General features: G+C 44.4%; 1 protein-coding gene across 2 annotated transcripts in view; it reads right to left on the reverse strand.

The window, feature by feature from the left end:
* The window catches only part of LOC107395073 (TSC22 domain family protein 2), a 38,290-nt gene that overhangs the window by 3,338 nt on the left and 12,829 nt on the right, over nucleotides 1-22,123 (reverse strand). The window contains exon 2 of one of the 2 annotated variants that reach the window (XM_054734927.2): nucleotides 13,118-13,192. The exons of the other annotated variant lie outside the window; for it this stretch is intronic. Within the exon in view, the coding sequence (XP_054590902.1) occupies nucleotides 13,118-13,192 (75 nt within the window). The remainder of the gene's footprint in view (nucleotides 1-13,117; nucleotides 13,193-22,123) is intronic. 2 annotated transcript variants of the gene reach the window in all.

A 22,123-nucleotide genomic window follows, 5' to 3' on the forward strand; every position in this document is an offset into this window, starting at 1 on the left:
AAATTAAGTCCGGGTTGCAATAAACGGGAGTTTCCTTTAAGCACATAAGCGTGAATTTACAACTACGTGTCGGACTTGGTATGCTAATTAAGTTGGGCTGTGAAGCGCCTCCCAAATTTGCTATTTATGTTTTTGTTTATTTATTTGGCAGACAAAACTTGGATCGGAGACAACTCGCGTGGGAAATTGCAATGTAGCCATGCGGCGTCTTCTTCTTCTGTTTGTCTGGGAGGCGGAGGCTGCTTTACGGCATCTGGCTGTCGTGCGTGTCGGTGTACTTGAAGAAGGCTGTGTATAATAGTCCATAATATCAATACCACAGGGATGGAATATCTCATTTAGATACCACTTTCAGTATCGATTTATATCTAGGTATCGATTTTTTGACAACACTAGAGCCTACACAGCTTGGAGTAAGACAACATGCATGGCGAGGATGATGTGGACAAAATACTCATTTGCCTAATAATTCTGCACTCCCTGTAGAGTCTTGCAGTGCTGATCTGTACCTGGCAACAGCCATGACACTCAGAACTGTGGTGAGAGGGACTGCAGTACCCAAATCTGACCACAGTGTATCATTCTTTCATATTGCACCTTTAAAGTTCCCCAAACAAGAACAGAACCCCCCCCCCCCCCCCCCCCCCCATTATGAATCCATGAACGCCTCCTGGTGGTATCTGGGTTTTAGTGGAGGACACCTCATGTCTGCTCTGGAGGCACAACACACGGGTGACCTTAAGCAATTGGATTCTCAGAAATGTAGGGCAGGCTTCTGTTCACATTTCCACAAATAACTTCTACCAAAAGCTTTTTATGTTCGATTAAAAACAAAGATGTTTTCTTTCTAGATCCATCTGAAAATGACCCGACCTGCTACGGATCAATACTCCACCAAGCTCTCAACTAGGAGTCTCATTTAGTTTTTATGGCATCAGAATGAAAGTAGCTTCATGCCGTTTCTGCTCATCCAGAGTACCGTAAACATCCAGACCTTCTTCAGGAACGTCGTCCTGCAGCCAGAGTTAGAGGTGGAGCAGCACTCCAGTAATCACATCAGGGACCGAAGGCGGTGGACGACTCAAAACACTCGTGTGTACTGTCAGTGGGCCATGTGATGGGCCAGGGATGGAGCTGTTACTATGGAGACCGGAAAACACAACAACCGTTCCTGGAGTCGAGGATTTTCAGTGAATGGAGCCAAGATTAGAGGGTCTAATTGTTCCGGCCTGGCCTCATGACTTCAGCTGTGAATGCAATAGTTACAGTGAAGAAAGCAGAAAATCAAGTCATGACCATATTAGGACACCATCTGGTACTCAAGGTTGGAATTCCAGGAACAACGGGCACAGGTGGAGAGGAGGAGCGGGACTCTGGAAACCACAACATGACTGAGCAATGCCTGAGAGCTTTCCTTTGCTCCTGACACACACCGAGACGCCTTAAGTTCTGGGTTAAACCGGTCTGAACGGCAAACGTAAAGCAAAACGAACAGAAGAGCTTCCTCTTGTGTTGTTCCAGCTTCATGATGCGACCGCGAGCCTCAAGCACAGAATGGGCTTCAGCTTACTCCGTCGCTGATTACGCAACAGACGCTTGTGTAAACTTCATCTCTGACATCAACAAGGCTGACATTTACAAATCCGGAGTACGTGTTCCCTGTAAAACAGGAATGCCAATAAAAGTCCAACAGAGACCGGAGAGAAGCCTCTCACGGAGCAGGGACGAGCTGAGCAGCAGGCAGCTCGTCGCACCAGTTGTCGTTCCTGGTCTCTGGCAGAACTGCTGGCATACTTAAGAGCAGCAGGTTTCCTTCAGTAACAACAACGCTGTCCGCTGCCTGCTTCTCTCACAGCAAGACGAGTGCATCTGTCTGACGGCGATGCCAGACAGGTCCAAAGACACCCGAGATGAGATGACAAAGGACATCAACTCATCCGTGCATCTCAGAAGACAACCTCTGCTAGAAGCTTCTGTTGATAGAAGAACGTCAGCCCGAATGTAAAGAGGAAGTGCCAAATTTACGAGCAGGCAGGCATCAAACACTCAAGGAATGCTCCTACCCTGATCTGAGGTGTTAATGTGAAGCAGCAGCTTTTATCCAACCGTCGGACGGCTGACCGAAGCAGCAACAAGCAGAGGAATAGTTAAGGCGCGGGGAAAACTAGTTAAAACAATACAAGAAAGTTAACTAAGAAATTACTGCAGCAGTAGAAGGAATCATTGATTATTGATTTAAGACTAGCATCTGGTACTATAGAAAGCCCATGACTGGCTAGGCAGCTACTTGACTGAAAGGAAACAATAAGTACAGGACCAACATTACATATATTATTTGTTTATAGTCCCATATTTGACCTATTGTGTAGAGGTATGAGAAAATACATATTAAAAAATTACTAGGTCATTGTTTTCATTACAAAGAGAGCTCAGAATTTTACATAGAGTAAATGCCAGGTAACATACTAATATGCTGTTAATTCAGTTTTTTTTATTTTCCTCTGGAACTGCGCTGCTCTGGGTGGCTGCATGTTGGAGTAGCTCTGGTGACTACATGTAAGTTTTGCCTTTTCTCAGACATTTTTTCTTCTAGTTTCTCAAGAAAAACTGTATTTTTTTTTTGGGGCATTTTACTTTTCTGTTTCTGGTGATGTGAAGCTTGGAGGATTTTACAGCTATTTTTTTTAGCTTTTTTCACATTTTGAGCATTTGTTATGATGCGTAACCATGGAAACAATCTGTTTACAATCGGGAGCAGCTGATTAACATTGGAAAGGCTGAAATAATACCTCAGCTGAAGCCACAAATCCCAAATGAGCTAAAACGCAAGAAGCGTGGGTGCAGAGCGGGAGCAAACGGAGACAGAAAAAGAGGAAATTCAAACCATCTCCTCCATCGATCATAACGGGCGATGTGAGATCACCGGCCAACAAGATGGAGGAACTCCAAGCCCTTTCAAGGACTCAGCCAGAGTTTCGGAACCGCTGGAGGAGATAACGCAAAGAAGGATTCTCCAGAGAATCAAGAAAATGATGGACAACCCTGAGCATTCTCTTCTCAAGACTGTCCGACAACGGAAGAGTGTCTTCAGTCAGAGGCTTCTTCAATTTGGCTGCAACACTGACCGCTACTGGAGATCCTTCCTGCCAACAGCCATTGTAATATACAACAACTCTTTGATGACTTGATTATTATTATTATTATTCTGAGCTACTACAGCAGTCAGTTTCCCTCTGGGATTAATAAAGTATTTTTGAATTTAATTGAATTTGGGATTTCCGATCAAGATTTGAATCAGACAGGGAAAATGTAGCTATTGTTAGAAAATTAACTGCCATTTTTCTGGTCTTTGTGGGCCTAAACTTTAGATATCTGTATCGTACCAGAACTGTAAAAGGTTGGTCAGTGCCTTAACTGGTAGAACAGTTCAGATTGCAGTCATCTATTAAGGTTTCAGCATTTCAGTTTCACAACCTCTTCTGGTTTCCTATTAAAGAGACCTAAGCAAATCTGATGACAGCTGTTGGATTATGGGTAAAAACCACCAAGAGCCAACACTAACTATTTACCAAGCAAGTAATTGTTCACTGCTGCTTCTGTGTGGAGGCAAGAGAACAACTGGCTGTAATGTGTTTCCACAACACTGTCCCTCCAAACAAATGAAGCTGGACTGTTGTGTGCCACCTTCTACAGAGTGGACTCCAACCACCCACTTAAAAACTGTCAGTGTTAGAACCTCAGCAGTTAAAGCAGAACGCCGACCGTTTACTTTTGTGTTGATACAGTTCTTCAGTGGTTACTGACTGTGTCGGCTGTACATTCCCCTAAAAGCAGTTTCATTTCCTGTCACGGACAAATGTACACCTTTTTCAGTTTCATTCAGCCCCTTTGGAGACACTCTTTCACTATTCACATTCCATCTATCAGTTAAAGGTGTGATTCAAGGAAAAAACATTGTAAAATCTGATTTCTGATTATAATCGGTCACTAAGTTTTTCATGCAGGCTCAACATGAAAAAGTCTCCTACGCCTATCTCCTGCATTAGCCTCTGAAAGAAAATCGATGGTGAAATGCTTGGATTAGAAAAGCCTGACAGATCTACGTCACACTGTCACTTAAAGTTCATGGACTCACCCAACTTGACTCAGGAAGGTGAAGACTGCTGTTGTGTTAGCATCCAGGAAATAGCAGGTGAGATTTCGTCTAATAGAAGCTAACCATTAGCATTAGCAACCACACCACATGGCAAATCTCTTTCCGTTAAAAGTCAGTGGGAGAGTCGCGTTGCTATTATCCAATCCAGGGCAAATCCTGCCATCTGAAGCTCAGCTGTGATGTGGCTCACTTCCAGTTCCTGGAAAATGTGCATCACTGTTGTTCTTTTAAGCAGAAAGGTAAATTTTGTTAATAATCAAAATGTGCAAACAGGAAGCGATAAAAATCACGAGGCACTTCACAAAAACAAAAAAAGTAAAAAATGTAAAAATATAAAAAAGCATTTAGAAAATGTTTAAAAATATATTTAAAATGAGCAAAAATAGACAATTGTGATTAAAAAAATGTAAAGAAAGAGAGAGAGTGAACAGGAAAGAGGGAAACCAGTGGATCCTGAGGAAGGTGGAATAGGTGGGGAGAGCAGAATAAAGAGAGAGAGGTGAAGAAGGTCATACAAAACCAGCTTGAACAAGTGAGTCTTCAGCTGCTTTTTAAAGGAGACCACTGAGTCCACTGATCTCAGGCTCAGGGGGAGAGAGGTCCAGAGTCTGGGGGCCACAGCAGCAAATGATCTGTCACCTTTGACCTTTAGCCTGGTGCTGCACAACCAGTAGGCTTTGATCACTGGACCTCAGGGACCTGCTGGGGGTGTAGGGACTAAGAAGATCACCAATGTAAGATGGTGCTTGTCCATGTAAGGCCCTATAGACCAGAACCAGGATCTTGAAATGAACCCTGAAGTTGACTGGCAGCCAGTGAAGCTGGAGGAGAAGCGGGGTGATGTGGGTGTGTTTGGAGGACTTGGTCAGAAGCCGAGCACAGGCGTTCTGAACCACCTGTAGACGGTTCAGGGAGGTTCTGCTCAGACACGTGAAAAGAGAGTTACAGTAGTCTAAGCGTGAGGAGATGAAGTGGAGAACTGTCTCAAGTTCAGAGCGGGACAGAATGGGACTCAGCTTAGCAACGTTCCTGAGATGGAAGAAGGAAGAGCAAACAAGAGAACTGACATGAGAATCCAGGGTGAGAGCTGGGTCAAAGGTCACGCCAAGATTCCAGACAGAAGGTTTGGTGTGGGAAGCAAGCTGACCAAGAGAGTCTCTGACTTTGGGAACCAGCTTGTCTGCTTTATGTTCTTTCCAATTGACTGATTAGACAAGTGTGAGAAGAGCTGAAGCTAGTCAGACCTTCATCAGCAGGCTGACTTTAGTTTCAAAAGATGAGTTCTCTCCAGTAGGAATGAATGCCTTGCCCATCGCACTCGGGGGGTGGGGGGGTGGGGGGGTGGGGGGTGAGCTCAGCTTCTGGAACTAGCGGAATGCCACATCAGAGGAGACACAACAGGATTTGGAGTCTTATTTCCTCATACATCTCACCTCCGATTGTCTAACAGCAACACAACTATACCGCCGACACTGTGGTTGCTCCGCAACATCGCTGTTACTCACACATTAGCGTCGGCATTAGCGTCAGATGTGGTGGGGCTGGATGGCGTGAGATCGGTTTCCAACGGGCGGTGTAGTGTTCACACATAAATCCGAGGGACTTCTCAGGAATGTAGAAATCCCTGCGCCTGTGGGCGGCGTTTAGTACGCGCGGGAAACTCTGCGGTGTCCTCCATTATAAGATAAACAAAGGCGGGCATGAGCTGTGTTGCTTTTGGAGACTCTGAACTACATTATTCTATTAATTTGCAGTGTGTGTCATAATGGCGTGCCACACACACTGATTTCATGTTCAGCCTGCATTAAAAACTTCTTATAATCAGAAACAATAAATAAAAATGTTTTTCCGTGTTCCACACCTTTAAGTGTGAACGAGAACACACCCTGGAAATGGAAAGTTATCCGTCAGAGATTTTCCCAAAGCAACAAACAAATCCAGACAGGTTGGTGACAAAGTTGATATATTAGCAATCATTTAATGAGGCATATGAACAGGTCACTACAGGATCCGCAAAGACAACGATACACACACACAAACACATGTGCGCATGTGCACACACACACACATACACAAACAAACAAACTCTCCAACACCTAGGCCAATTTAAAGAGGCCAAAAGGAAACCTAAAGCCTGATTTATACTTCTCCGGCAGCTCCACGAGGGAGAGACACGCACAGACAGACGCCATGCTCGGACTTCTCCATCTTCTGGGGAGCGTTGCAAAGCAATTCCCCGCCAGGACAACAGAGGGCGTAGCGCTGTTCTGTGGTATCCTGTCATGAATCTGGTCCAAGTTTAGTGCATTTACTACTGTTTATGTTGTGTTTTTAATATTTAAATAGAGACTTTTTAACACGGACAAATTTGTCCCTCATCCTCCTCCACATCTTCATGTGCTCGCCACCTCGAAACCCACGACACAGAAGTATAAATTAAGCTTAAGTCACACCCATCTACTTCCATCCCATGGGTCCGCAAGAACAAAGAAAAAAAGAATGAAAGCCAACAGGGCTAAAAACGCTGTTTTCTGATTTCACTTATTATGTGCTATGGATTTCATACATGTCCATGAATTTTAAAGATGCATTTTGATGCCAAGAATGCGTTTAATTTTGAACGGGGTAAAAAAATATTTTAGTTTTTGTGTGAAATTATGTCCAGGACTACAAATGTGCATCACAAAAGTCACATCATCGAACCAGACATGGAGAAGAACAGAGGGAAAAGTTCTGCAAACTTCAAATCTTTCTCTCAAGAGGAAAGAACCACCATAAATCTGGTCATTTGGTAAGTAGCAGCTACGCTAGGGAAGTGGAGATTCTGTGGTGATGTCATACATGCGACATGCTGATGTCTGATGTTTATTACACATTTTACAAGCTGCTAAATCTCAAAGTACGTGAAACACACTTAAATTTCGATTTAAATTGAAGTACAACATATGTGCAATCCGGGGAGAAAGGCTAAGCGGATTAGAAAATAGTTTTTTTTATTAGCCTTATTAGCTTGCATCAACTATTTTGCTCTTCCGGCGACCCATGAGCCTTCCGGAAAGGGATGAGACTTAAACTCCCTATTAACTTAGCACACGTTTTTGGTCTGTGGGACAAAAACTGAAGAAAAACTCACATATGCACGAGGAGACCAAGCAAACTCCACCTAGAATGTCCCAAATGATTTTCGAACTAGCAACCTTCTTGATGCAAGGCAAGCAGCGCTAACCAAGGGTACCATCGTGCAACTTCGCTACTTTTTCCATTGTTGTTGGTAGTAGGGATATTACGGTAACCGGTGTAGCGGTAAACCCCAGTAAAAATGTTGACCGATGAGCTAAAACATGACAAGACGTGCAGGAGTTTTCTTTGACGAGGCAAGACTGGACGAAAATTATTCTCTAAATACTCATTTCTGCCTGTCTTACAAAAGCTAGAAGTAACAATGTGTCCCAACTACGTGCATCTGCAGCACGCTTTCTGTTCAGCAGACCTGTTGTGCCGAGAACAGCGCTTCCTCTCTGGATCCTCTGATGTTATCTGAAGCTCTTTGCAAGCTCCAACAAAGTTCGTCCCACAATCTGAAAGAGCTTAACTGGACCTCTTATGGCCAGGAATCTTCTGAGAGCATTTATCAAACTCAAAGTGGAGAAGGACTCATCTAACACAATATGAACTGCCCTTGTGACTAAAGAGGTGAACACCACGGCCCATCATTTATTCTATAACGTCCTACCTCTTGTCTAACGGATGTTAATGTTCCATGTAGGGATGGGTACCTTTGACATTTGAATCGATCCGGTACTAATTCCCGGTACCTAGGAATTGATACCGGTACTTAACGGTACCAATTTTCGATACTTTTGAGTGTTTATTATTTTAATTCTCTTTTATAATTAAATATATATTTTCTTAATATATAACCATATTTGATAAATTTCACAATAAATAACATACAACTGTTTGTATTTTAACATCGTCCTTGTAGTTTTATAAGCTGATAATTAAACTGAAGCAAACATCTTTACTGTGAACTAAATTTACTGTGTATCTTCATTCCTTTTGCCGTCCTTTTTCATTTGATTTTTCCTACAGGGAAGTTAGAATTTCCCAGGAGAAAGCGAACGCACCATTAGCTGATAACAACGGTGGCAATGGAAGCTAGCATATCAAGCTAACGTTATCTTAAACAGTTTATTTAGCTGCTGGAGCAGATTAAAACGATGATGCCTCACACTTTGATCGTTGTCGCTGATTTCATCTTCACCCAATCACCCGTCACATTTAGTAAAGTGAAGCCAAACTTTAGAGCGTGTTCATGTTCTTCTAGTCGGAAATTCGGAGTTCCGAGGAGAAAGCAAACGCACCATTAGCGAAACGGAAGCTAACATATCAAGCTAACGTTATCTTAAACATTTTATTTACCTACCGGAGCAGATTAAGATGAGGATGTCTCACTTAGATCGTTGTCGTTGGTTTCATCATCACCCAGTTACCCATCACATTTAGTGAAGTGGACCCGAGCTTTAGCGTGCGTTCTTTCTGCCATGCTGCTCTGTTTACAACTCGCTCGCAGTGACCGACGACATAACGCTCTTGCGCATGCGCAGCTGTCTAGGCAAGTTCTCGTTATGAAGGACCGGTACTGAAACGAGGCACCGTTTGAAATGACGTGAATCGGTGCTCGGTCGGTACTGTGGAATTCGGTCGGTACCTTAAAAAGTACCGAATTCGGTACCCATCCCTAGTTCCATGGCCTAAACACGTCCACTCTGGCAGGTTGTGCATTTGTTGAGAAGATTCGACATCACCTTTCCTTAGGAATTCAGGAGGTGGGCCCCCTATTTAAAAAGGGGAACCGCAGGGTGTGCTCCAACTAGAGGGATCACACTTAGCCTCCTCTTGAGTTTTCTCTGCAGGGTGGCTGGGCTCTCCCTTAGAGATAGGGTGAGAAGCTCGGTCATCTGGGAGGGGTGAAGGGTAGACCCAGTGTTTTCCCTTAGGCTCAGGCGTGGTGCTGCGCCCCCAGCTGACAGCGGAAATATTTCTAGGGGAAACACTGAGACCCGCTGCTCCTCCAAATCGAGAGGAGCTAGTTGAGGTGGCTCGGTCATCTGGTCAGGATGCCCCCTGGATGCCTCCCTGGTGAGATTTTCTGGGCACGTCCAACCAAAAACCAAAGCCTGTAGCAGAGCGTTTTTTCGTCAACAATGACGAAGACTAAATAATTTTGTTTATGCCCCTTTTTCTCATTATGAAAACAAGACACATCGCCCAACACAGCCGCTTATTGAGGAAGTAAATTTTAAGAATTATGAGCAACAAGGCTACATTTAAATATATTTGTAATATTTACAATTCCATATCATGAAAATAAATCAACTTTTTTGGGCTTTTTACCATGTGATAGTCATTTCAATTCAATTCAAAAATACTTTATTAATCCCAGAGGGAAACTGATTGCTGTAGTAGCTCAGAATAATAATAATAATCAAGTCATCAAAGAGGTGTTGTATATTACAATGGCTGTTGGCAGGAAGGATCTCCAGTAGCGGTCAGTGTTGCAGCCAAACTGAAGAAGCCTCTGACTGAAGACACTCTTCCGTTGTCGGACAGTCTTGTGGAGAGAACGCTCAGGGTTGTCCATCATGTTCTTCATTCTCTGGAGAATCCTTCTTTGCATTATCTCCTCCAGCGGTTCCACAGTCGTCCCCAGAACAGAACCAGCCTTTGTTATTAGGCTGTTGAGCCTTTTCAGGTCCCTGCTTCTGATGCTGCTACCCCAACAGACGATGGCTGAAGAGATTACACTCTCAACAACAGACTTGTAGAAGATCTGCAGCATCTTGCTACAGACACTGAAGGACCTAAGCGTCCTCAAGAAGTGCAGTCTGCTGTGTCCCTTCTTGTAAACGGCTTTGCTGTTCTTTCTCCGGTCCAGTCTGTTGTCCAGGTGAACTCCAAGGTATTTGTATTCCTCAACCACCTCCACTTCTTCTCCCATGATGGAAACAGTGTTTGACTCCACCCTGTTTCTTCTGAAGTCTAAAATCATCTCCTTTGTTTTGTTCACGTTCAAGGTCAGATGATTGTTTCCACACCATACCACAAAGTGCTCCACCAGCTCTCTGTACTCAGCTTCCTGTCCATCTCTGATACACCCGACAACTGCAGAGTCATCTGAGTATTTCTGTAGATGACAGGTCTCTGATTTGTACTGGAAGGCTGAGGTGTACAGGGTGAAAAGGAATGGTGAGAGTACAGTCCCCTGTGGTGCTCCGATGTTACTGATCGCCTGGTTTGATGTGCAGTTCTTCAGCCTCACAAACTGTGGTCTGTTTGTCAGGTAGTCTTTAATCCAGGCGATAGTTGAGGCCCCCACCTGTGTCTTCTGGAGTTTCTGGCAAAGTACATCAGGCTGGATTGTGTTAAATGCACTGGAGACCTCAAAGAACATGACCCTGACAGTGCTGCCTGCTTTGTCCAGATGACAGTGGGTTGGTTGAAGCAGCTGGATGATGGCATCTTCAACTCCAACTCCATGGCGATAAGCAAACTGCAGCGGGTCCTGATATGTTCTAGTTTGCTTATTCAGGTGGACCAACAGGAGTCTCTCCAGGACCTTCATGATGTGGGATGTCAGGGCAACCGGTCTGTAGTCGTCATTGACTGATGGGCGAGTTTTCTTTGGAACTGGAACAAGGCAGGATGTCTTCCACAGGACTGGATCCTTCTCCTGGTCCAGGCTGAGGTTGAAGAGGTGCTGCAGAATCCCACAGAGCTGCTCTGCACAGGCCTTCAGTACTCTGGGGCTGACACCATCTGGACCTGCCGCCTTGTTCCTGTTCAGTCTCTCCAGCTGCCTCTTCACCTGACTTCTAGAGACATATAGGTGGGAGGGGGAGGTAACTGGGGCAGCAGCATCTCCTGACTTGGTTGAAGACAGATTTATAGAACCAGAAGAGTCCATGACTGCGTTAGAGGACAAAAGAGCTGGCATGTGACAGGAAAATGTTGGATCAGAGGAGGACGGGCTGGGGACAGGCGAGGAGGATGCTGGGTTTGTTCCTGAACTGAACCTATTGAAGAACTTGTTCACTTCATTGGCTGTGTCCAGGCTGCCATCTGTGCAATCCTTCCTCTGCTTGAAGCCTGTGATCTTCTTCATCCCTGACCAGACATCTCTGATATTGTTCCTCTGTAGTCTGTTCTTGACGGAGATCCAATCCAATTCATCCCCTTTAGGACTTTGCAGACGTCAGCATATCGCAACTGCTTTGGCAGTGATTCATGTCACTGATCAGCGCCAATAAGCTTCCTCAGTAACATTAATAACATTAAATGTTTTATTTTATCAAAGGCGAGAGCTGCTGTGTGATACGGCGTTCAATGACCAGAAAAAGTGCAGTTTTTTTCGTGCAGCATTCTGTGGTACAACAAAGCCCCGTTAGGTCGTTGTGGAGAAAGTTTCCCCCGTTATCCGGTATCGGGTGTTTAATTTAAAATGGTGCTTATTTTCTTTTGCTTCCAGTCTGCTTCACCAGCAACAATTTTACTGATGCAGGTTGTTTTCAACTACGTCTGCTGATGCAGTTTCCTATTGAGTTACAACCAATCACAATTAGTTAAACGAAGGTATAGCTCAGCTACTCCATCGAGCCATTTTGAGTACCTACCCCTGATCAGGTACTCAAAAAGTTCTTGAAAAAGCCCGGAAAAAGGTAGGGATGCACCAATTGATCGGCATTTGATCCCAATCGGCCGATAGCGCCCCTATCGGTTTTGATCGGAGTTTTCAAAATAGATCAAAGCAGACCGATCAGGTAGGGTTGTCACGGTAACCGATGAAACGGTAAACCCCGGTAAAAAAAAAAGTTGACAATAATAATAACCGTCTTGTTTTTTAAAAACTATATTATCTTGGTGGATTACCGTGGCTGCGGTGTAGGCGCGGTGACCCTTACCAGCCACCGTATCATCTGCTGAAGTTGCCAGCGGCACATGCGCACTTTGTTGTTTACAACCAAAACTTTCTTGAAGCTAAAGCTGAAATAATGGCCAAAGGAGGAGACGGCAGCGCTCAGGACATTTATTATCCCTCAAAGAAGACAAAGTCGGAAGTATGGGCATATTTTGGATATTTGAAGAATGCCGAGGGACAGCTGATAGAAGACGGCTATCCTGTTTACAGCACGTGCAGAAAAAGTGTCTGTGAAAGGCAGCAACGCTTCAAATCTCATGACACATCTGCGTGACCATCACCCACAACTCTACAGTCAACGCAAGGCAAGCTAACGTTAGCATTTTAGCTAAAATGCGTGATCCGAGGATTTGGGTTGAGGGAGAATGCAACGAGTCGCTATATGAAGCAGCCGCAGCGCCGCTACCTGCATATAAACCGTGTCACGGACACCGCCATGTTGAAATGACGCTATGCATTACGGGGCTCCCAGGGGCAGATAAGAGTTGGTCTCTCTCCGAGAATAATTATGAATTTAACAATGATTACTGCCTGATGACATTTTCCCACATCTGCAAAGCTCACTGGAAGGACACAAACCGAGGACAATATTTTCCTGATATAGGGTTTATTACTCAAGTAAGGGTAAAAAAGTATCTGATTAATTCAATTCAATTCAAAAATACTTTATTAATCCCAGAGTGAAATTGGTGGTGAGCGCATTAAGAGGTGGAGGAGAATGAGACAAATTGGTACAGAATGAACAAACGTAGCCACGTAAGGCCTAGACTGCAAACACAAAGGATCCTTATGGAACAATAATTAACTGTAGAAAAGGACTGGGTGGAGTTTAGAGAGACACTGATCCATCAAGTCCATTCTGCACTTGTGTCCAAACTCAATACATGCATGTGTAGCAAGCAAAGCTCACTGCCACTGAACACCGCACACACACCGTTACACTCTCGCAGGCCTGCCCAGTCCAATCCAGCAGAGTACCGTACCTATCACTGGGGACCTTTGGGTCTCTTAATCTGCTTCCAGACTGGAAGGCCTGGTAGAAAGCCATGGAGGGGTTCCTGTGGAAACCACATCCGAGGAAAAGAGAAGAGACAGACAGTGAAGAGTTGAAACAGTGAAAACAGTTTGAAAAATGAGACAGCTACTTTAAGCTCCAGGGGAATCTCTTTAAGCAGGAAGTAAAGTTTCTATTTAAGTGAGTGTTTACTACCTAGACAAGGATGTAATTTAGGGCTGCACGATATTAGGAAAACCTGCGATATTCAATAACAGTGCTTAATATTGCGATATCAATATTACTCACGATAAATGAACAAATACTAAAGTATGCAGTGTTGATGTCGTCTGGCGTGTGACGTCTGCTCTGGGTTCAAAGCAAACAAAAACTAATGCATGAATTCCATTACAACATAACATTTTTATTGCAAAATTATGCAGCTGCACCCGCTACTGTATTAGCAGCTACACCCGCTACTGTATTAGCGGCTGCACCCGCTACTGTATTAGCGGCCGCACCCGCTACTGTATTAGCGGCCGCACCCGCTACTGTATTAGCGGCTACACCCGCTACTGTATTAGCAGCTACACCCGCTACTGTATTAGCAGCTGCACCCGCTACTGTATTAGCAGCTGCACCCGCTACTGTATTAGCGGCCGCACCCGCTACTGTATTAGCGGCCGCACCCGCTACTGTATTAGCGGCCGCACCCGCTACTGTATTAGCGGCCGCACCCGCTACTGTATTAGCGGCCGCACCCGCTACTGTATTAGCGGCTGCACCCGCTACTGTATTAGCAGCACCCGCTACTGTATTAGCGGCTGCACCCGCTACTGTATTAGCGGCCGCACCCGCTACTGTATTAGCGGCCGCACCCGCTACTGTATTAGCGGCCGCACCCGCTACTGTATTAGCGGCCGCACCCGCTACTGTATTAGCGGCCGCACCCGCTACTGTATTAGCGGCCGCACCCGCTACTGTATTAGCGGCCGCACCCGCTACTGTATTAGCGGCCGCACCCGCTACTGTATTAGCGGCCGCACCCGCTACTGTATTAGCGGCCGCACCCGCTACTGTATTAGCGGCCGCACCCGCTACTGTATTAGCGGCCGCACCCGCTACTGTATTAGCGGCCGCACCCGCTACTGTATTAGCAGCCGCACCCGCTACTGTATTAGCAGCCGCACCCGCTACTGTATTAGCAGCTGGACCTGCTACTGTATTAGCAGCTGCACCTGCTACTGTATTAGCAGCTGCACCTGCTACTGCATTAGCAGCTGCACCTGCTACTGTATTAGCAGCTGCACCTGCTACTGTATTAGCTACTGATTTTCTGAGGGAAAGAGAAAAACAATTGTCTACCTTTCAGAAGAGGAACTGGCAAAAAACTACATGGAAAATATGTGAAAACGATTGTTTTTAACCCCAAATTGAACAAGCTTACCTAGATCTTAAAAAGCAGCTCAGATGATGAAACTGCAACTATGATTCTGATAACAAGCTAACAAACTGAACTAGCCCCTCTAAGATAACCGGCTAGCAGAGCTTCTGACTGACAGTTTATGTGCAGCAGCAAATCAACTATCCTGATTAACAAGGTTATAAAAGCTCATAAATGAAAAATCACTTTGATGTGTGGGGGAACTTTTCCAGGCCCTCTTTAGCAGGGTGGGACTGGGAGGAGAGTGCTGTAGCCTTTTAGCTGGAAGCTAACCGGAGCCTGGGGCTAACACTAGCGACATGGAGGTGGGTTGGTTCACCGGCACCTTTCGGAGTCAGCCCGGTTATTATCAGCTGCTTAACGACACCAAGCGGACTCACGTTCGCGTTTGAAAGCAGCGCTGATTCCAGAAACCTCAGCACAAAGTGCGTTCGTTGCTCTGAGCCAGCATGACGAACAAGGGAACAGCGCCGCTAATGTTCTGGTGTTGCTTTCCATCCTAAGGGTCTACGTAGGGGGCGGGCGTATAACGTGAACGGACCCATCTGATTGGCCGCATATCAGAAGGGCTACATTTGATTGGTCAAATAATACTTCCGTGTAAAAAACAGAGCTGGTTTACAAAAAGTTGATGTATGACACGGATGGAAATGTTGAACCAAACATTTATCGCCGTTTTTGACGTGCTTTGCGATGGGCCTATCGCACGTCCTGTTATCCCGATGACGATATTTTTTCGATACATTGTGCAGCCCTAATGTAGTTAGTCAAGTTCTGACCCCTGCACGTTTTACCGTCCAAAAACAATAATTCGCTGTATTAAACAGACACTGGTTGAGCACTAGGACCAAGCGGAAAACAACCGTTTGTGTTGAAGCCTGCTTCCCAGTAGAACATACAGTAAAGACACCCTCCACCCTTCATGCCGCTTGGTATGACATGAATGCGTATTTAGGTTTTATGAATATGTAAATTGATCGAGTTTTTAGAACTTAGCGATTTTAGTATCTGCTGCTTCACAACGCTGTCTTGTGTCCCCCCCCCCCACTCCTTAAATCAAAACTACGTCCATGTACAGAGATAACGGTTATAATTTTACAGATGCTTGATATTTGATCATTGCTGATGTTCATTTGAAACATGGCAACCACTTACCAGAAGAGATCTTGTGATACTATGGTTCTTGTGATATTATGGTCCTTCATGCAACTTAATGGACGGGTTATTTTTAAGATGTGAACAATAAACCAAGGCGTTCTGTATTCCTCTAAGAATGAATGTCAGGCTTCACTGCAGCATTAAGCAGGATTCAGGAATGTAAAGCAGAGGAGTGGAGGAGCAAGACCTGATCCGAACTCAGGGATGGATGTTAAAGGTGGGGACAACTACATCAGCTTTACAGGTCTCCTCCATCTGTCCACTTTACAAGCCAACGCTCCTCACCACTTGTATAAAAAAGAGCAAACATTTAGAAGTGTTTCATCATTCAAACCATTTTTATGAACGCTACTCTGACGGCTTCACTGTGGACAAAGTTGCAGGTGAAATCTTTCTGATTACAAATCTGGTCTAAACAATTTATTTGACACAGGAGAAGTTCATATTTTAGTATATAAGAGAGAACTTTTTTGAGTAACTAACTACTTTCCAGGTTTGTACCAATACAGTTCCAACGGGGTGTGTAAGTGAGGTTTCTGCAGTTGCTACGAGGACATCATGTTCCACACCAACCAATGTATGTGGGGGCGGGAACGGAAACCCCCCTCTTTCCCTGTTGATGTGCACGTACACACACACACATTGATTTACGTGTGTGTGTGTGTTAGCAGCCAAAATGCTTTTCCTAGAAATCTCTGGCACGAACTGCCTTCGTCACATTACCTCATGTGAAAACACTCCGATGGCTCTGCTGAGCATCAATCTGTGGGCATCAGAGAAAATCTACCCCCCCCCCCCATCTCTCTCTCTCTCTCTCACACACACACACACACACACACACACACACACACGTGTACATCCAGAGAAAACCTGTTTTCTTTTTCGTCAGCTGGAACTTAAGAGAGCTCTGTGAGTCCATCGGCTCAGAACAACAAAATCAGATGACTCCGAGTAGTCCTGGTGACTGCGGCCAGAACCCGAGTCATCATTCCCAGTTTTCAAGCAGCAGACGCTTGACACTCAATGATCCTCTTTGTAAGTCAAGGGTGCAACAAGTCAGTATGAATTTATTGAAAGCTGCCTTTTGTTAACAGAAAATGGAGGCTCCTGCATAAGCCTAAAGTTCAGAAAACAGCAGAAGAAGAAACCCGCTAAACACAAAACGCCAAGAGTCTATCTGCTGTTTAAAGAAAATGAGGCTAACCCAGAAGAAATTATGATCACACGTGCTAAGAATTTGAAACAAACTGCCTGAAAGCAAACGTATGACCTGGCAACACACCAAAAAAACCTTCTGGCACATTTTTGGGGTTGATGTCACACATCTGGGTATGACACATTTTTTACCCCCGCTCTTTGACAACCACAGAATCAACTGCTGGTCCCAATAGAAGCCAGATGACTCACTGATGATTAGAAGAACACCTAAACAGCTTTCTGAGCTTCTTGCTGGGAGACACCAGTGCTTCCCTCTGCTCCACCTTGCAGTCCTCAATACGTTCAACAAAAAATGAACAAAAATACAGATTTTATCATTTGAAATCTGACAGGACTGTACGTTAACATTTTTAGCTTATAGCATTGGTGCAACGAAGGTCGTAAGTTTTGTAGCACAGAACAAAAAAATTGTTACAATCTCTAAAAACCAAAAGTAGTTCTACTGTAGGGCTGCACAATATATCGAAAAAATATCGTCATCGGGATAACAGGACGTGCGATAGGCCCATCGCAAAGCACGTCAAAAACGGTGATAAATGTTTGGTTCAACATTTCCATCCGTGTCATACATCAACTTTTTATAAACCAGCTCTGTTTTTTACGCGGAAGTATTATTTGACCAATCAAATGTAGCCCTTCTGATATGCAACCAATCAGATGGGTCCGTTCACGTAATACGCCCGCCCCCTACATAGACCCTTAGCCCAAAATTCAATAATACCTAGCTGCAGACGCAGCCCCGACAAACCACGCCCCCATGTGCCTGTTGAGCTCCCCCGAGGGAAATATCTCAATAACGGCAGCCCTCCCAGCGGGCGGGGAGAGCTTAAACCTGGGTCGGATCCAGGGCGCAGCATCCCGCTGTCGGCTCCAGCAGAGGAGACTGGGATTTGATTCATATCAAACGCCTTTCAATGCGAATAATACGATTGAAAGAATACGTTTATACAGAAATAGTAACAATGTAGTTAAACAGACAGGACTCCAGATTTAAATATGAATGCATGGATATTAGAGCTGAGGAAAATAATCAAATAATCGATGCATCGGGATGCGGACCTAAACGATTCTGCATCGTAGAAGAGTACGCCATAATCGATTATGGTGGAATGTAGTTTTGTTTTTTTAACGGCGGCACCAGCGCCGCATCCAAATCTGTCAGAGTGAGCGTCCTCCACATTTACCTCCGCCTTAATGTGGTACTGCAGGGCTTAGCGCTGGAGTTGTCACCTGAGACCAAACCGGAACCGAATCAGCCCGACCGGTTCTGTTGGATTTGGGCCGTGAATTATGTTAATTGAGCGGGTTGTCACGCGGCGCGCTCCGCTCGCTCAATCAGCGCGCGAGAGAGAGAGAGAGAGAGAGAGAGAGAGAGAGAGAGAGAGAGAGAGAGAGAGAGAGAGAGAGAGAGAGAGAGAGAGAGAGAGAGAGAGAGAGAGAGAGAGAGAGAGAGAGAGAGAGAGAGAGAGAGAGAGAGAGAGAGAGAGAGAGAGAGAGAGAGAGAGAGAGAGAGAGAGAGAGAGAGAGAGAGAGAGAGAGAGAGAGAGAGAGAGAGAGAGAGAGAGAGAGAGAGAGAGAGAGAGAGAGAGAGAGAGAGAGAGAGAGAGAGAGAGAGAGAGAGAGAGAGAGAGAGAGAGAGAGAGAGAGAGAGAGAGAGAGAGAGAGAGAGAGAGAGAGAGAGAGAGAGAGAGAGAGAGAGAGAGAGAGAGAGAGAGAGAGAGAGAGAGAGAGAGAGAGAGAGAGAGAGAGAGAGAGAGAGAGAGAGAGAGAGGCGGCTGCAGCGTGATCGTCTGTCTCTTTTATTTAGGGACACGGAGAAGTTAAAATGAGAGAGAAATAGAAGATAGAATTTCTTGTTCCACTTTATTATTTTGTGTCATGAAGATAAACTGATTTTAAATTCAGCTTAAAGAGAAACTGGGAGGAAGCTTTGGTTCATTTTAAGTTACAGGAGGTCTGTCTCCTATCTGCTCCTCCAGAGACAGCATGGACATGAGGGTTACATGGTGAGGGTCACACAGGAAAGGTTTGTAGTTAGCTGGTTAGTGAAGGAGATCCATCAGCTGGGTAATTTAATCCTAATCCAGCCCACAGCCTTCTGATGGTGTTATCATCAGGAAGAATAAAACACACATCTTAAATATTATTGGAAGTGTAGAATTTGTTTTATGTTTTATTATTTTCTGCATCAAACAGAACTTGATTCATTCTCCAACATTTCAGAAATGAACCACTGGGTTCAAATAAAATAACAAACTAAGTCAAACATTTCATTTGGTGTCATTTCTGACACCCTTGAACTGCAGCATAAATATCTGACTCTAGAGCTGCTCAGAGACATTAAACACTCATATATGAACCCATTATGTATTTTATTATTACATTATGTGTCCTGTATGTTTTCAGTACTTTTTTAGATTTTGTGAGTTTTTGTAAAGCGTGTTTTTCTCAGCCTGAGGCGTGGTGTTGAACGAGGAAACAGATGTTTTACTTTGTTAAATCTTAAATGTTTAAAATGTTTTGTCCTTACCTGTTGCGGATGGAGATCTTTTGAGGGAGGGCAGGTTGTATCAATTACGTTTTTGATAAAAAAAAAAATAAAAAGCAATTATCTGACATCTTCTATTTATCGATGAAAACAAATCAATATGAAATAATCGTGATGCATCGGGATATCCAATCGAATTGAATCGTTGACCCAATAATCGTAATCGAATCGAAAGACAAGTGAAGATTCACACCTCTAATGGATTTTTTTTCTTGCATACACACTTTTGAGCGCGACAATTTTTGGCCTACCACATTGCCGTCGTGAGTTTGCTGCTTATTAGATGAGGAGTCATAAATGGTCAAACAAATAGCCTATAGTTACGTTTATTTTGGCCAAAAGGCTTGCATGTAGCCCATTAAAAATTATATAAAACATATTTTGCGTCAATGACGTCTTCCCCCACTGCCAATAATGCTTAATTTTATATAAAAGTGTTTCAGGAAAAAATCACTAATGCGCTATCTATCAAACTATGTCTTAAACGTTCAAATTTAAGGTAAAAAATCTTCACAAGTTGTAAAAATATAAATCTGTCTTTACCTGAACCGTCATTTCCATCTGGTGTTGCAACACGCGTGCGGGTTCTCTTGTCTTCGAACATCTTTTGTCAATAATACCTAGCTGCAGACTGGGAGGGCTGCCGTTATTGAGATATTTCCTTTTTCTGACCACCAGGGGAGTTCGGGGGAGCTCAACAGGCACATGGGGGCGTGTTTGGTCGGGGGCGTGGTTTGTCGGGGCTTCGTCTGCAGCTAGACCTTACTCCCAAAACTCCACTATCTCCGCTTCGCAACGCCCCCGCTTTCCGCTGCCGCTCGCTTCCCTTGTTCGTCATTAGGGCTGGGCGATATGGCAAAAATAGAATATCACGATTTTTCCAATATTTTATCACGATTTCGATTTTACGATCACGATTTTTTTATCCATGAATAGCATAACTTCAATTGCGTATTAAAGAAGAGAAGCATTGAATAAATAAACATTTATTCATATTAGGGATAATCAGCACAGTGCTAACACACTTATATTTTAAACTCACACCAGAGATGATAAAAGCCCTGAGAGAAACTATTACAAAAATCAGTTTTTCTCGTTTTTCTAGTAACTTAACGTAAATTAAAATGGTAAACATATTTAAAGTGCAAACATGTCAATTGCAAACGTATTGTGCAAACATTAACTTATTCAAAATACTATGTAGCTCCCAGTTGCTCATGTAGTGGATAGTTAAGCTCAAATACGGCTCTGATGTGCGGCTGGACCAGAGATCGCTTGTGGTAGCAAAAAACTGCACATTCTGAATATTTTCTGCAACAAGTCTCTAGATAAAGTAAAATTTTCCAATGCAGATTGGAGACAACCCATAGAAGCACTGATTTGATCTCATTTCAGAGAAAAATAGAACAGGTTAGATGCACCTAATAAATAAAATTACTAACAAACTCAGGATTCTTTCTTTGCTTCACTGTTCTGGTGCTGAGAATATCACTAATGCGGATCAAAGGAGATCCACAGATGAATGCACCTCTTATTATTTGGAAACTACATTTGCTGCAGCTGGCAGAGGCAGAGATTGTTTCTATTGATACACGGAGTTTACAGAATCATTTTAAATGTTAATAGGGGAAGACTGCAGGAGGGAGCGGTAAAATACAGGGGGTCCCCAGCAAAAACAAGAAGTTTACAAGTCTGATGAAACCCGCTGGTTTTCCATCAGGCAGTCACGGGGCAGCTCCAGCGACCGAGCTCAGTCCGGTACCGACACCGGCTCGGCAGAGGGTGAACGAGCCGAGGCGACATCGTGCTCTGCTTAAGAAGCGGTGTTATTTTCCTGCTTCAGAAGAAGCGTCCAACGTGTTTTTACGCTTCCTCCGAGACATGTCACGTCACTAAGTTGTTAGCGCCGCGCGCTAAGGAAACCCTGCGTTCCTCTTCGGAACGAAAACCTCGTTGTCGCTCAGCCGCGGCGAAGCCATGTTTGTTCACACGCAGGTGAAAACAAGCGGGGCACTGATATATTACTATGACTCACTCTGATTGGTTAAGGGTCAGACAAAGGCGTGTCATTCGCCTGAGGTAAGTTCCATTTTCATTCAGAGGCAGAAATTCAACAGCAGAGCTGTGAATCGTGATAAAACGGTCTCTCAAAAATGACAGACCGTCAGATGTGTAGATCGTAAAACGGTCTAAAATCGTCATATCGCCCAGCCCTATTCGTCATGCTGGCTCAGGTTAACGAACGCACTTTGTGCTGAGGTTTCTGGAATCAGCGCTGCTTTCAAACGTGAACGTAAGTCCGCTCAGTGTCGTTAAGCAGCTGATAATAACCGGGCTGACTCCGACACGTGCCGGTGAACCAACCTACCTACCTCCATGTCGCTAGTGTTAGCCCCAGGCTCCGGTTAGCTTCCAGCTAAAAGTCAAATGCACTCTCCTACCAGTCCCACCCTGCTAAAGAAGGCCTGGAAAAGTTCCCCCACACATCAAAGTGATTTTTCATTTTCCTAATATCGTGCAGCCCTATTCTACTGTGTATGATAGTTGCATTTTTGTGGTCTACTTTTTATGAACTGTATGGTTAACAGGATGTTTTAGCTAAGGCTTTAGCTCAGTGGAGATCTGGA

Source organism: Nothobranchius furzeri, chromosome 11, assembly GCF_043380555.1.
Source record: "Nothobranchius furzeri strain GRZ-AD chromosome 11, NfurGRZ-RIMD1, whole genome shotgun sequence".
Classification (NCBI taxonomy): Eukaryota; Metazoa; Chordata; class Actinopteri; order Cyprinodontiformes; family Nothobranchiidae; genus Nothobranchius; species Nothobranchius furzeri.